This window comes from Pseudophryne corroboree, chromosome 3 (assembly GCF_028390025.1).
Source record: "Pseudophryne corroboree isolate aPseCor3 chromosome 3, aPseCor3.hap2, whole genome shotgun sequence".
In the NCBI taxonomy this organism is placed as follows: Eukaryota; Metazoa; Chordata; class Amphibia; order Anura; family Myobatrachidae; genus Pseudophryne; species Pseudophryne corroboree.
In genome coordinates, this window is record NC_086446.1 from 279,460,523 (window position 1) to 279,477,443 (window position 16,921).

A 16,921-nucleotide genomic window follows, 5' to 3' on the forward strand; every position below is an offset into this window, starting at 1 on the left:
CATCCAGAATTAATGCAATGTCCATTCTGCCAGGTGGGTATTAGAAACCCGGCAGTGGACAGGTGATGCTGCCTATAAAAGGCACATGGAGATTCTGCCTTATAAGGGTGAGGAATTGTTTGGGGATGGTCTCTGGGACCTCGTATCCACGGCAACAGCTGGGAAGAAATTTTTTTTACCTCAGGTTTCCTCACAGCCTAAGAAAGCACCGTATTTTCAGGTACAGTCCTTTCGGCTTCAGAAAAGCAAGCGGGTCAAAGGCGCTTCCTTTCTGCACAGAGACAAGGGAAGAAGGAAAAAGCTGCACCAGCAGCCAGTTCCCAGGATCAAAAATCTTCCCCCGCTTCCTCTGAGTCCACCGCTTGACATTGGGGCTCCACAGGTGGAGACAGGTGCGGTAGGGGCGCATCTCGGGAACTTCAGGGACCAGTGGGTTTGCCCACAGGTGGATCCCTAGGTTCTGCAAATAGTATCACAGGGATACAGGCTGGAGTTCGAGGCGACTCCCCCTCGCCGTTAACTCACCTCAGCCTTGCCTGCTGCCCTCGGAGAAAGGTAGTACTGGCGGCAATTCACAAGCTGCACTTCCAGCAGGTGAAATCAAGGTACCCCTCCTTCAACAAGGCCGGGGTTACTATTCCAAAATGTTGTGGTACCGAAACCAGACGGTTCGGTGAGACCCATTCTAAAATTGAAAGCCTTGAACACTTATATACGAAGGTTCAAGTTCGAAATGGAATCGCTCAGGGCGATTATTGCAAGCCTGGAGAATTTCATGGTATCACTGGACATCAAGGATGCTTACCTGCATGTCCCTATTTACCCTCTTCACCAGGAGTACCTCAAAATTGTGGTACAGGATTGTCATTACCAATTCCAGACGTTGCCGTTAGTATGTCCCCGGCACCGAGGTATTTACCAAGGTAATGGCCGAAATAATTATCCCGTACTTGGACGATCTCCTTATAAAGGCGAGGTCCAGGGAGCAGTTGTTCGGCGGAGTAGCACTATCTCGGGAAGTGCTACAACAGCACGGCTGGATTCTGAATATTCCAAAGTCGCAGCTGGTTCCTACGACGCGTCTACTGATCCTGAGTATGGTTCTGGACACAGAACAGGATAAAAAGGGTTTCTCCCGGAGGAGAAGTCCAAGGAGTTGTCGTCTCTAGACAGAGACCTCCTAATACGTATACAGGTGTCGGTGCATCAATGCACGCGTGCCCTGGGAAGGATGGTAGCTTCTTACGAAGAAATTCCATTCGCCAGGTCCCATGCAAGGATTTTCCAGTGGGATCTGTTGGACATGTGGTCCGGGTCGCATCTTCAGATGCATCGGCGGATAACCCTGTCTCCAAGGGCCAGGGTGTCGCTGTTGTGGTGGCTGCAGAGTGCTCATCTTCTAGGGGGCCGCAGATTCGGCATACGGGACTGGGTCCTGGTGACCACGGATGCCAGCCTTCGAGGCTGGGGGGCAGTCACACAGGGAAGAAACTTCCAAGGCTGTGGAAAAGTCAGGAGACTTCCCTACACATAAATATTCTGGAACTAAGGGCCATTTACAATGCCCTAAGTCAGGCTAGTCCCCTGCTTCAACACCGGCCGGTGCTGATCCAGTCAGACAACATCACGGCGGTCGCTCATGTAAACGACAGGGCGGCACAAGAAGCAGGATGGCGATGGCAGAAGCCACAAGGATTCTCCGATGGGCGGAAAATCATGTGTTAGCACTGTCAGCAGTGTTCATTCCCGGAGTGGACAACTGAGAAGCAGACTTTCTCAGAAGACACGACCTCCACCCGGGAGAGTGGGGACTTCATCCAGAAGTCTTCCAAATTATTGTACACCGTTGGGAAAGGCCACAGGTGGACATGATGGCGTCCCGCCTCAACTAAAAGTTACAAAGATATTGCGCCAGGTCAAGGACCCTCAGGCGATAGCTGTGGACGCTCTGGTAACACCGTGGGTGTACCAGTTGGTGTATGTGTTCCCTTCTCTGCCTCTCTTACCCAGGGTAATGAGAATAATAAGAAGGAGAGGAGTAAGAACTATACTCATTGTTCCGGGTGGGCCAAGAAGAGCTTGGTAACCAGAACTCCAAGAAATGATCTCAGAGGACCCATGGCCTCTGCCGCTCAGACAGGACCTGTTGCAGCAGGGGGCCTGTCTTTTCCAAGACGTACCGCGGCTGCGTTGGACGGCATGGCGGTTGAACGCCGGATCCTGAAGGAAAAGGGAATTCCGGAGGAAGTTATCCGTACGCTATTTAAAGCTAGGAAAGAAGTGAACGCTAACCATTATCACCGCATATGGCGGAAATATGTTGCGTACTGTGAGGCCAGGAAGGCCCCAAAGGAGTAATTTCAGCTAGGTCGATTTCTGCACTTCCTACAGTCAGAGGTGACTATGGGCCTACAATTGGGTTCCATTAAGGTCCAGATTTCGGCTCTATCGATTTTCTTCCAAAATGGAACTGGCTTCACTGCCTGAAGTTCAGACTTTTGTTAAGGGAGTGCTGCATAGTCAGCCCCCGATTGTGCCTCCAGTGGCACCGTGGGATCTCAACGTGGTGTTGGATTTCCTGAAGTCGCATTGGGTTGAGCCACTTAAATCCGTGGAGCTCTAATACCTCACGTGGAAAGTGGTCATTCTGTGGGCCTTGTCGTCAGCCAAGTGTGTATCAGAATTGACAAAAGCGCTTATCTGTATTTTATATGGGAAAGGCGGAATTGAGGACTCGTTCCCAATTCCTTCCTAAGGTGGTATCAGTTTTTCATGTGAACCAACCTATTGTGGTGCCTGCGGCTACTTGGGACTTGGAGGATTCCAAGTTACTGGACGTAGTCAGGGCCCTGAATAGTATATGTTTCCAGGACAGCTGGAGTCAGGAAGACTGACTCGCTATTTATCCTGTATGCACCCAACAAGCTGGGTGCTCCTGCTTCTAAGCAGACGATTGCTCGCTGGATCTGTAGCACGATTCAACTTGCACATTCTGCGGCTGGACTGCCGCACCCTAAATCTGTAAAAGCCCATTCCACGAGGAAAGTGGGCTCTTCTTGGGCGGCTGTCCGAGGGGTCTCGGCTTTACAACTTTGCCGAGCTGCTACTTGGTCAGGGGCAAACACGTTTGCAAAATTCTACAAATTTGATACCCTGGCTGAGGAGGACCTTGAGTTCTCTCATTCGGTGCTGCAGAGTCAACCGCACTCTCCCGCCCGTTTGGGAGCTTTGGTATAATCCCCATGGTCCTTACGGAGTCCCCAGCATCCACTAGGACGTCAGAGAAAATAAGATTTTACTCACCGGTAAATCTATTTCTCGTAGTCCGTAGTGGATGCTGGGCGCCCGTCCCAAGTGCGGACTGTCTGCAATACTTGTATATAGTTATCGTTAACTAAAAGGGTTATTGTTGAGCCATCTGTTGAGAGGCTCTGTTATGTTCATACTGTTAACTGGGTATCATATCATGAGTTATACGGTGTGATTGGTGTGGCTGGTATGAGTCTTACCCGGGATTCAAAATCCTTCCTTATTGTGTCATCTCTTCCGGGCACGGTATCCTAACTGAAGTCTGGAGGAGGGTCATAGTTGGAGGAGCCAGTGCACACCAGGTAGTCCTAAATCTTTCTTAGCTGTGCCCAGTCTCCTGCGGAGCCGCTATCCCCCATGGTCCTTACGGAGTCCCCAGCATCCACTACGGACTACGAGAAATAGATTTACCGGTGAGTAAAATCTTATTTAATATCATCACACAGTCAACCTTACAAAGAATTAAGGTTCAAAAAGGGTGGCGATTACCTAAAGGATAAAAAAAAAAAGGGGCAGACTAGATGGGCCAAGTGGTTCTTATCTGCCGTCAAATTCTATGTTTCTATGGAAGGTGTACAAGAGGATTTTTGTACTCACCATAAAACCTGTTTTTCAGGATCCATTTGAGGCACACTGTTGTACCTTGGGGTATAGAAGATGTCTATGCTGGAATAATTCCCTGAAACAAATATGACCTGTAACCCCTTCCCTCTATGACCCTATACTGGAAGAACTCAGTATATTTAACAAATTCCAATAGTAGGACCTATATAACCAACAAGCAAACATTCAACCAAAGAAAAAACAAGTGAAAGAGAAAGAAGACCACAGAGCACAGTGTCTCCTAAATGGATCTTCCGAAACAGATTTTATAGGAAATACAAAAATCCTCTTTTCCAGGTCATTTATACTGGGGAACCCTGCTGTGCCTTTGTGATGTTCCACAGCTGCCCTGGGGAAGGGTATGCTCAGTTGTAGCTGAAAGTACATTTTTACATCCTAAACTGGTCTTTGTAGATTAGAAAAAGAAATGCTACTTTATTAAAATTTGGTGAAGGTATGCACTGAACCACAGCCTGGTATAACTGTTCCACTAAGATGCTGTGTTGCGCCTCCCAGGAGGCACTCACCAACCGCGTAGATCCATTACCCGTTCTGGAACAAAAACATCTTTGGAAACATAGGTCTGGCAAATTGTAGTTGCAATCCACCAAGCAACCATCTGTTTAAAATCAGGCCAACTTCTCAAATGGGCATTACCAGAAGGGAGACTGTCTTGCACAAGGAGTAAAACATTACTACATAAATCCGCAGGGCTTTCGCCACATCCAGGAGATGAAGGGAATTGTCCTGACTCAAGAAACTTATGATTATCATCTGATGTAACCGAAAAGAGCAAAGCCACTTTGGTCTGAAAGGAGAGTCTGTTATGCACATGAAAAATTAGGTATGGAGACCTACATGATAAGCCATAAGCTCCAATAGCCTTCTCACAGGAGAAATGGGCAGCAAAAGGAAACTTTCAAAGTTAAGAATTTAAGTTCCACAGACTGAAGAGGTTTTAACAGAGACTTCTTTAGCGCAGAAGTAACCAGGTTACGGTCCCTCAGGTCAACAGGATGTACAAATAATGTTAGATATGAGGGATCCCTTGAAACATCTGGATCACTGCATTGTAGCCAGCTTTATCTGGAGAAAGTAGATACCCGGTTCTACAGAGGTGCAACACAAAACCCAGCATGCAGCCCATCCTGCAGAATCTAAAGGATCAGTGCCAATATGACACCACACCAGGTATAATTTCTATACTCTGTGGTAAATATCAGAAGAAGCCAGTTTCCTAGATTGTATCATGGTTAGGATGAGATTTTCAGACAGCTCCTTTGCATGGATGATTATAGTTTCAGCATCCATGCCTTTGAAACTAGTCAGATCAAATCTTGACAGCAGAAGAGCCCATGATCTAACATTTCTAAATGGTGTTTCTGCATCCATCTGTAAGCTGTCTGCCCACCATGGTCTCCTTGGTCAATCTGGAGTGACCAGGATGACCATCACTCTTTTCCTTCTGGCTTTATAAACTGAGGGAGAATCACAATAGGGGGAACAGGTACACTAAACTGTAGTACCACTGAACTGTAATTGCATCCACCATGCTCATGTGTAGTAGTGATCCACTTTGTGGCCCCCACCCTCTCCACTGTTCATTCCTGGCATAAAGACTGCCAAGATAATGGACACATGGCGTTATACCCAGCACATTATCCTGGATGTTTTCTGCAATGCCAGAGGACTTCCGGTTCCACCTTGGTGGTTGATGTAAGTCACCGATTGGATGTGCAAAGCCCTGCTGCTCAGGAAAACCTGGGCCTTTCTGAGGGTGTTTTACACCACCTGTAACTTCAAAACTCCAAAATGGTGATAAGAAGCATCACCTTGTTTTGAGACCATAGGCTCTGGAGCCAGAGACAATAGGGTCTATTTACTAAGCCTTGGATGGATGTAAAGCGGACGGAGATAAAGTACCAACCAACCAGGTCCTAACTGTCATTTTTCATACCCACCCTGTGATATGACAGGAGCTGATTGGCTGGTACTTTAACTCCGTCAACTTTATCTCCATCCAAAGCTTAGTAAATAGACCCCAATGTCACTGCTGCCCATGATAGGAGACTGGTGTCCATGGTAACCAAAGTCGAATCCCAGAATGAGAATGAACATCCCCTTCTGAAGATTTGAGTGTTCAGCCAAAACAGGAGTGAGTGCCAGACTCGGCTGACAAACTTAAAAATCTGGAGAGTCAGGAGATAATAAAATCTCAAATACCTGATTAAGACCTCTATTTGGAAGGTCATGAATAGAAACAGGGGAACTGCACCACCTTAAAACAAGAAACCATTCTACACATAAAGGTACAGTAACGTTGCCCAATATACATCATTCAGAAAATTAAATGGAGACTCAAAATCTAGCAGAATGCACAGAAACATGAAAACAGATAAACAGGCATGGTTCAGCTAATCTTACCTGCTCACACACATCCATGTGTTTTCTCAAACCTGCCATAGTCTTACGTGTGACCGAGCAGCAATTAGGACAGGTCACTTCACCCTTCTTATTGGTCTGGCGTTGGCACTTGTCGTCCACACTGCCTGGTACAGGGGGCAAAGACATGAGAGTGATCTATACCCACCCAAAACAGAACATTATGGGCCTAATTCAGAGTTGTAAGCAATGCTGTTTTCGCAATTGAGTGATTATTGGCAGACTGCGCATGCACTGCTATCGCAATGCACATGTGTCTTTGTGATTCCACTCGCAGTGATTCCTGTGAATCACTTCTTTGCAGAGTGATTGACAGGAAGTGCCATTTAGGGGTGGTAACAGGGAGAGGCAGAAAAAACGCAGTCTACTGCCACGGCCATAGACCTACTCGAGCAGTCGATGTTCCCCGTTGTTGTGTGTAGGCTGCGAAAGTGTACTCAGTTGCGAATGGGTTTGCAATCGCTCCGGTGGGAGGCTCTTTTCATATCTGGACGGCAACTTCACTTTCTAATATTAGCAGTTCCGTAACCTAGAAAATCACAATTGGATTAGCATACAACTCTGATTTAGGCCCTTAGTACAGAACATTCAGTTGCTGGAAAGGATGTGAATTAGACTATGTAACAAATTTTATTTTGTGTTTGACCCAAGAATATGGAGTATAGAAAATGGCAATTATACCCCACAAACTATGCTTTTGTGACCGGACAAAATATTTTGAAATGTTCTTATTTTCCAGGACATCTCCGATACTTGTGCGTTTGCAATGTGGGGGCTGCAGAGCCTCAAAGTTGTGCTGCTTTATAACTCGATGCACCGCAAAGAAATATGAGGTCATCAGAAACTACCAAATGGTGGGATTCCTAATGGATCTCCAAGGCAGTTTTACCAAGTTTCCCTGCTTTCTTTGCCTTTGGGACAGCAGGAACACCAAGGTGCACTACAGCAGATGACACTGGCCACATCTGGCAGAGTTCTTTGTGTTGATGAATAATGTCAAGTGGAAGCTGCTGGTGGACTCCAGGAAGGTGGTGATGCCTCCAGTACACATCAAGTTGGGCCTTATGAAACAATTTATTAGAGCTCAAGATAAGGATCAGGCATCCTTCAAGTACCTTCAAGACTTCTTTCCTAAACTGTCTGAGGCAAAGGTCAAAGCTGATGTTTTTGTGAGACATAGATTAGGAAGTTCCTGCAGTGCAAGGAGTTCCCAAAGATGTTCGCTCAGAAGGAGGAAGATGCTTGGACCAGCTTTATCGCAGTAGTTTGGGGCTGCTTGGGCAATCACAAGGCCAAAAACTATGTGCAGATGGTTGAGACTTTGGTTAAGAACTTTGGCACAATGGGGTGCAGGATGTCCCTCAAAGTCCATATTCTTGATGCTCATCTTCAGAAATTCAAGAAGAACATGGGAGTGTTCTCGGAGGAGCAAGACGATCACATCTACCAGGATATACTGGAGTATGAATGCCGCTACCAAGGACAGTATAATGAGAACATTATGGAAGACTACATCTGGGGGCCGATTCATGAAAGTGATGTATTGCATAATCGTAAATCTCAAAAAGCTACTCACTTCTAATTCTTTTGTGGTCATGTTTGAACAACTTTATATGTTACTATACATACATATGTTTGATTTTTTTTAAAGTATAAAATGTTCTAATCACAAAAGAAAAGTTTGAGGGGAATAAATACCATTTTCCGTACTTTTGAGACATAAGCAATTAAGAAACAACACTTACTACCCTAGGACAAAAATTTTGTTACATTGTGTTAACCTTTTCAGAAACTCACATTGACTGCAATGCTAATGGCATCCTGGTGGGGACACTTGCACTAGTGTCATATACTGTTCATTTAGTGTTTTAGGACTCAGATGCAGTACTCTCCCTTTTTCCTTATAATCCCTTAGACACTTTAAAAAAAGTAAGTTAAGCAGACCCTAATCCTTTTAAACTGATCTATATCAAATTAGAGTAGTTCTCCGCTTAATTTTCTACCTTCATGCAACTCCCTTTTTTAATGCTGAATATACTAATAAAAGGATACTTACAATGCTTTTCTAATCACAGCAGTCCAGAACTGGTCACAACCGCTGATCACTCTTTGTGGCTCCTGAGTACTGGGTATAAGCCTTTGACACAGTTCCAAAATTCCTGCTACCTGTGGTCTCCTGCCACCTTTAATGATTCTAATGTACCATACTATGATAGAAGATTAGCACATAATAGCTATTTATAGGTGAAAGGCTTTTAACAGCTTAAAGCCAGGATTCAAAATGCACAGGGCAATCAATTGTAGTGGTCGCTGATGCTCTGCAGGTACTGTATTAGGCAATTATTATCAGTATCCAGAAAGTACATTTCTATATAATATTCTGCAGTTGTACTGGCAGAGTCTGGAGCTCACTGTGTTTTACTGACTCTATTTTCTGTGCATTTTACTGGCTTCTTTATGCATTTTACTCTCTCCATATGTCACTTGCTGCCTTTTACTCTCTCCATGTCACTTACTGCCTTTTACTCTCTCCATATGTCACTTGCTGCCTTTTACTCTCTCCATGTCACTTACTGCCTTTTACTCTCTCCACTTGCTGCCTTTTACTCTCTCCATATGTCACTTGCTGCCTTTTACTCTGTTCATGTCACTTACTGCCTTTTACTCTCTCCATATGACACTTACTGGCTTTTACTCTCTCCACTTGCTGCCTTTTACTCTCTCCATATGGCACTTGCTGCCTTTTACTCTCTCCATATGGCACTTGCTGCGTTTTTGCTCTCTCCATTTGTCACTTGCTGCCTTTTACTCTCTCCATGTCACTTACTGCCTTTTACTCTCTCCATATGTCACTTACTGCCTTTTACTCTGTCCATGTCACTTACTGCCTTTTACTCTCTCCATATGACACTTACTGGCTTTTACTCTCTCCACTTGCTGCCTTTTACTCTCTCCATATGGCACTTGCTGCCTTTTACTCTCTCCATATGGCACTTGCTGCCTTTTACTCTCTCCATATGGCACTTGCTGCGTTTTTGCTCTCTCCATTTGTCACTTGCTGCCTTTTACTCTCTCCATATGGCACTTGCTGCCTTTTACTCTCTCCATGTGACACTTGCTGCCTTTTACTCTCTCCATGTGACACTTGCTGCCTTTTACTCTCTCCATGTGACACTTGCTGCCTTTTACTCTCTCCATATGTCACTTGCTGCGTTTTACTCTCTCCATGTGACACTTGGTGGCTTTTACTTTCTCCACGTGACACTTGGTGGCTTGTACTCTCTCCATAAGTCACTTGCTGCCTTGTACTCTCTCCATAAGTCACTTGCTGCCTTGTACTCTCACCATATGACACTTGATGCTTTTTACTCTCTCCATATGACACTAGCTGCCTTTTAATCTCTTCATGACACTTGCTGCCTTTTACTCTCTCCATATGACACTTGATGCGTTTTACTCTGTCCATATGACACTTGGTGGCTTTTACTTTCTCCATACGACACTTGCTGCGTTTTACTCTGACCATATGACACTTGCTGCCTTTTACTCTCTCCATATGGCACTTGCTGCGTTTTTGCTCTCTCCATTTGTCACTTGCTGCCTTTTACTCTCTCCATGTCACTTACTGCCTTTTACTCTCTCCATATGTCACTTACTGCCTTTTACTCTGTCCATGTCACTTACTGCCTTTTACTCTCTCCATATGACACTTACTGGCTTTTACTCTCTCCACTTGCTGCCTTTTACTCTCTCCATATGGCACTTGCTGCCTTTTACTCTCTCCATATGGCACTTGCTGCCTTTTACTCTCTCCATATGGCACTTGCTGCGTTTTTGCTCTCTCCATTTGTCACTTGCTGCCTTTTACTCTCTCCATATGGCACTTGCTGCCTTTTACTCTCTCCATGTGACACTTGCTGCCTTTTACTCTCTCCATGTGACACTTGCTGCCTTTTACTCTCTCCATGTGACACTTGCTGCCTTTTACTCTCTCCATATGTCACTTGCTGCGTTTTACTCTCTCCATGTGACACTTGGTGGCTTTTACTTTCTCCACGTGACACTTGGTGGCTTGTACTCTCTCCATAAGTCACTTGCTGCCTTGTACTCTCTCCATAAGTCACTTGCTGCCTTGTACTCTCACCATATGACACTTGATGCTTTTTACTCTCTCCATATGACACTAGCTGCCTTTTAATCTCTTCATGACACTTGCTGCCTTTTACTCTCTCCATATGACACTTGATGCGTTTTACTCTGTCCATATGACACTTGGTGGCTTTTACTTTCTCCATACGACACTTGCTGCGTTTTACTCTGACCATATGACACTTGCTGCGTTTCACTCTCTCCATATGTTACTTGCTGCGTTTTACTCTCACCCATATGACACTTGATGCGTTTTACTCTCTCCATATGCCACTTGATGCGTTTTACTCTCTCCATATGCCACTTGATGCGTTTTACTCTCTCCATGACACTTGCTGCGTTTTACTCTCTCCATATGACACTTGATGCGTTTTACTCTCTCCATATGACACTTGACGCATTTTACTCTCTCCATATGACACTTGCTGCGTTTTACTCTCTCCATATGACACTTGCTGCCTTTTACTCTCTCCATATGACACTTGCTGCCTTTTACTCTCTCTATATGACACTTGATGCATTTTACTCTCTACATATGGCACTTGCTGCCTTTTACTCTCTCCATAAAACACTTGCTGCCTTTTACTCTGTCCATATGACCTTTACTTCAGCTAGTGGCACTATATTACCCTCGCTACATTTTATTTTCTCCATATGACTCACTGTTATTACAATGAAGACCCCAAATTCGTGGGAAACAGGAATGTTGCAGTTTTTCGTATTACATTTTTTCTGATCCTTTTCTGTTGATTTCTGTATATTTTTACCTGAAGGGGGCGACATTATATGCTCCAGTCTTATATTTGCACTTTCTATCCTCTTCTTTGGGGCTTTTATATTCCCTTGTACAATCCTCCCTTGTCTTCCCCTGGATTTGTCTTCAGTTTTTCCCAGGCCTGTGAAGTGAAAGTCACAAACTAATCTATGGAAGAAAACTAAATATACATATAACTGTCATATATCAACAATGATATTTACAAACTGCAATGGTAAACAAAACTGTGAGGCTCATCTATCTCTGTGCTCATGAAGAGACCTGTGAGGTTTACACGTCTCTTTAGACATAAGGGAGACCTGTGAAGTTTATATTTCTCTGTACACATGTAGAAGAGTCCTGGGAGATTTAAACACCTCTGTACACATAATAAAGTGACTGTGATGTTTCTCTGTTTCTGTATACACATAGAAAAGACCTGTGATGTCTGAATTATTTCTGAATACTCGTGATGAGATCAGGTGCAGATAATTCCCAGCAGCTTTCATGACTAGGCACAGTCAGATTTTGTGAAAGTATCGATGTTTATCTTTAGTCTGCCTGTTGTGTTTGCCTTTTTCTTGTTCTTGCATGTATTTGCTCTTTTCATCTTCTCTATGCATCCGTTAACCCTGACCTCCTGTCTACCATGTGTCAGCTTTCCCACTCCAACCAATTATTGAACCCTTTGAATCACATAACTCCAACAGGAGGCTATCTCTGCGATTTGTACACGTAGCTGGTTCAGGGGCCAGCCACACTACTTTGCATGTGTGTTCATCAAACCGTCCATGTGCAAGCATCACTCTCCTGGTAACGTTTGCAGTGTGAAGCCTATAAGCTACAATAGCTAAAGCCATCGGAAGATGGTGTTTGCTACTGGAGCCAAGCTAGTTTGGTAAAGCTCACATAGAAACCTATGGGAATTGCTATTGTGATCCCAGATATCTGCTGCGGTACCCTGTACATACATTCCGGGGATGCTTAATATTGTGGTTATCCCCCCAAAACATCAGTTTTTTGGAGGATTTCCAGCAAAATGACCTTAACAAATATGCCCCTTAGCCCTGCCTGGATCCTCTGCCTGTTTGGTCATGTTTCAAAGTCTAACTGTTCATGTTATGCTTATCTGTCTGGTTTAGTTTAATTCTTGTATGCTCTATACTTAGATAATAAAGACTGTTCACAAGTAACTTGCTGAACATTACAGTCTGAATATAGGGGGTCATTCCGAGTTGTTCGCTCGCAAGTGAATTTTAGCAGATTTGCTCATGCTAAGCCGCCGCCTACTGGGAGTGAATCTCAGCATCTTAAAATTGCGAACGATGTATTCGCAATATTGCGATTACATACCTCGTAGCAGTTTCTAAGTAGCTTCAGACTTACTCGGCATCTGCGATCATTTCACTGCTTGTCGTTCCTGGTTTGACGTCACAAACACACCCAGCGTTCGCCCAGACACTCCCCCGTTTCTCCAGCCACTCCTGCGTTTTTTCCGGAAAAGGTAGCGTTTTTTCCCACACGCCCATAAAACGGCCTGTTTCCGCCCAGTAACACCCATTTCCTGTCAATCACATTACGATCGCCAGAACGATGAAAATGCCGTGAGTAAAATTCCTAAGTGCATAGCAAATTTACTTGGCGCAGTCGCAGTGCGGACATTGCGCATGCGCATTAAGCGGAAAATCGCTGCGATGCGAAGATTTTTACCGAGCGAACAACTCGGAATGACCCCCATAGAGAGAACAGACCTGTGAGGTATGATTTAGCCGACTCACTTTTCAATCCAAAGGTGGCAGTGATGGACGGCTGTTCTCCTGTGAACTTCTTTGGGGTTTTCTGTTTCCTTCCTGACTCAAGTAAGAGTAGAAATAAAAGAAATGTATCAAAGATATTGTAATAAAATTAAACAGTGTGATTGAATGGATGAGGATGACAATAAGAGAAAAAAAATAGAGGATTTATATATTGCCCCTCCCCTTACTGTGTCTCATCCTCTCCGGATCCTCATCAGATAGACAGATGTCCCCCTGTTTTTTATTGTCTCTAGGATGGGTGATGTCTCCATTCTCCTCTGGGACCCGTGCTTTAGTCTGTTTAGAAAGCCTGTGTGTTGTGGATCCTCTCTTTATTACCCTAAGAGTAGTATAGAGAATGAAAAGTAAAAGAACAGGCCTACATCACAAGACAGACACTGCTACTGGCAATACTGGGGGATGCAGTAAAAATCGCATAAGTGATCCTTACTGCAGTTCCCTGATGTTAGGCTCCTGCGCATGTGCAGGACTCATTCTGCACATGCACAGAACGGGTCCTGCGATCGCAGCGCAGGTATGCGATCATCTCTGCCTAATTGAAAGGCAGAGGAATTCGCAGGGAGGGGTGGGGGCAGACAGCGTTTGGGAAAACGGGTACGTGTCGCCCCCGTTTTCCGGAAAAGGCGAGGCAAAATACTGTGTCGTGAGATGCAGTTTCCTTGGCCTTGCAAAGCTGCCCTGCAATGGCAAGCCTGAGTAAGCTGAAGCTCACTCAGCCTGCCGTCGCAGATGAACACCGCAATTGATGGTCACGATGTTCATCTGAGATGCGATCGCATTGCAAATGCAGGGAGAAGGTCGTATGCACCTCCTCCTGTATTTCCATTGCTAAGGACTGCAAATGCAATATGGATATCTGGTTTTCACCTGACTGCGCTCATCCCCTACAGTTTGAGTACTCGTGAAATGATGCAAATGGATACTTATATAAAGGTGTGTTTTACTTTCATATGTATCAAATATGACACTCAATATAATGAAACAGTGCAGATAAATATTGTTGAACATGAAAAAGGTGGTAATCACAATGTGTGCTCCACGGGGAGCACCTGTTTAACTCAGTCCTTTAATCACTCAAATTGGTGATTAAATCCTTTAGGTTCTTGGCGTGTGTGTTCTGACACAAAGGCCAATGGGCTGGAAAAAAATATATAAATGTAATGATTAAATCTGGCTGTGTTGCTTTAAAAGTCAAATGTAGATTTTCCAGTGGAAATGTCTCTAGTCCTGACCGGACTGTGTGGGCTTTAAAAATCTGTCTTTAGTAATTGGATTCATATAGTTGCAGAGGACGGCGTCCCGTACCTCTGCGTGTGGAAGTCAGGTATTCGTGCACTATCGTTGCGGCCGTACTTGTAAGATGTACAGGTGCGGGGGGCAGCGGGAACCTCCTGGCAGCTCCGGACAGACTCGTCCCTCAGCTCGCGCACCCGCTCTCCGGTTCGTCCTGTTAGGGATCTCCCCGTGTGCCTGCGCCGCTCGCTGGGTTGGTCGTGTTCGCGTGGGGGGGAGCTCAGCCGCAGGATCTAAACAGAGCCTGTGGCAGTGTTGCACCTCCCCACAACGGAGTACTCACCTGTGTGGTCCTCCTGCTGCCCGTCCGTCTGTACTGCTTACCGATGTCTGCACCGTAGGTCCGAGGGTCTCACAGCACTCTCCTGTCCTCCAATGGTTTGATGTCTCTTAGTCGTCTCCTCCAACGCGTTTCAACCGGATCGGTCTTCCTCTGGGAGTTTTTGCAGTGTTCTGATAGTGGTGGATGTTAAAATGGCTTGCGGGCGGGACCAGCATCAGTTCCTCCTTTGTTCCACTGATTTGATTGGTGGTTGAGGTTGTCAGTATTGGATGTTAAATTGGCTTGCGGGCGGGACTGCGAGTAGCTTTGCATTTGCAATCCTTAATGAATCAGGTCCACAGATAGGCCAATAGCTAAAGTGCATTCAGACTTCTCTAGAAGTATAGGGGGTCATTCCGACCTGATTTTCGCACAGCAGCCGATCAGGTCGGAACTGCGCATGTGCCGGCGTCACAGTGCGCCAGCGCATGCCAGGCAGCCGACGGCTGTCGTAGCCCAGCGATCGCCTCTGCCTGATTGAAAGGCAGAGGCGTTCGCTGGGCGGGAGGGGGCGGCACGGCGGCGTTTGGCCGCCGTTTTGTGGGCGCGGTCCGGCCAACGCAGGCATGCCGGACTGTGCGGAGGGGCGGGACACACACACAGCCACTGCGATGACTTATTCCCTGCCAGCCGCAGGAGCTGCGCTGGCTGGGAGTAACTCTACAAGTACAAAAGCATCACCGCTGTGCAAAGCTTTTGTACTTGTGCGGGGGGGGGGGGGGGGCAGGACCTGACATGCGGGGCAGACTAGCCCTGTGCTGGGCGTCCCCCCGCATGTCAGGGTAAGATGATCGTAGCTGTGCTAAATTTAGCACAGCTACTATCAGGTCGGAATGACCCTTATAGTTCGGTTATTTTGTAGGACAATACAGTTGACAGCCCCCATCCCAATGTTATGCTCCAATTCAGCAAGTGACTGTGTTGAGGTTTTCCTTTGGTCCCCGAGAGATTGGATGGACTTGACCTTTTTTCTCTGCTATCCTCTTTCTCTGAATGGTTCCACATCAGGTGTTTCTGCAGTTGTGTCTTGGAGACAAAAACAGCTTCACAGCGAGGACAGGAGACCACCATCCGAGACAGTAAAGCTGCCTAGACAGAAACAGACAAAGTTATGGGAAAAAGCCCAAAAGCTGTCTTGGTTAATAATGGAGTTGTATACATTAAATACAGACAAGTATATGAGAGGTGGTGCAGTCAGCATTAAAGCGAATTACATGGTCACCTGTCAGTTAGAATCCTGAGAAACTTATAATAAGTGATGAGGAGTATTGGCATTACTCTTACCCCTTGGCATCGCTGGTAATGCTGTTTCAGCCCGTAAACACTGGGAAACTCCAGCCAGCACCCAGAGCTGGGACACCTCACCCGCGACAGAGTCTTAAACATTTCCTTCCACTCGCTGATCAGGGAGGCCTGAGATATTAATGGAAAAAATAAGAATTTACTCACCGGTAATTCTATTTCTCGTAGTCCGTAGTGGATGCTGGGAACTCCGTAAGGACCATGGGGAATAGCGGGCTCCGAAGGAGGCTGGGCACTCTAGAAAGATTTATGACTACCTGGTGTGCACTGGCTCCTCCCACCATGACCCTCCTCCAAGCCTCAGTTAGGACACTGTGCCCGGACGAGCTGACATAATAAGGAAGGATTTAGAATCCCGGGTAAGACTCTTACCAGCCACACCAATCACACCGTACAACTCGTGATACTATATCCAGTTTTACAGTATGAAAACAACTGAGCCTCTTAACAGATGGCTCAACAATAACCCTTTAGTTAACAATAACTATTTACAAGTATTGCAGACAATCCGCACTTGGGATGGGCGCCCAGCATCCACTACGGACTACGAGAAATAGAATTACCGGTGAGTAAATTCTTATTTTCTCTGACGTCCTAGTGGATGCTGGGAACTCCGTAAGGACCATGGGGATTATACCAAAGCTCCCAAACGGGCGGGAGAGTGCGGATGACTCTGCAGCACCGAATGAGAGAACTCCAGGTCCTCCTCAGCCAGGGTATCAAATTTGTAGAATTTTGCAAACGTGTTTGCCCCTGACCAAGTAGCTGCTCGGCAAAGTTGTAAAGCCGAGACCCCTCGGGCAGCCGCCCAAGATGAGCCCACCTTCCTTGTGGAATGGGCATTTACAGATTTTGGCTGTGGCAGTCCTGCCACAGAATGTGCAAGCTGAATTGTACTACAAATCCAGCGAGCAATAGACTGCTTAGAAG

The 16,921-nt window shown here is 45.8% G+C and overlaps 1 protein-coding gene across 2 annotated transcripts in view; it reads right to left on the bottom strand.

Annotated features, from left to right (window-relative positions):
- Positions 1–16,921, bottom strand: part of ZNF512B (zinc finger protein 512B) — a 72,362-nt gene that overhangs the window by 21,369 nt on the left and 34,072 nt on the right. For both annotated transcript variants that reach the window (XM_063959194.1, XM_063959195.1), the window contains exons 4-9: positions 15,974–16,102; positions 15,654–15,778; positions 13,242–13,393; positions 13,036–13,107; positions 11,271–11,399; positions 6,337–6,461 (exon numbers count right to left, since the gene is read on the bottom strand). In XM_063959194.1, coding sequence (XP_063815264.1) covers positions 6,337–6,461; positions 11,271–11,399; positions 13,036–13,107; positions 13,242–13,393; positions 15,654–15,778; positions 15,974–16,102 — 732 coding nt within the window. The remainder of the gene's footprint in view (positions 1–6,336; positions 6,462–11,270; positions 11,400–13,035; positions 13,108–13,241; positions 13,394–15,653; positions 15,779–15,973; positions 16,103–16,921) is intronic.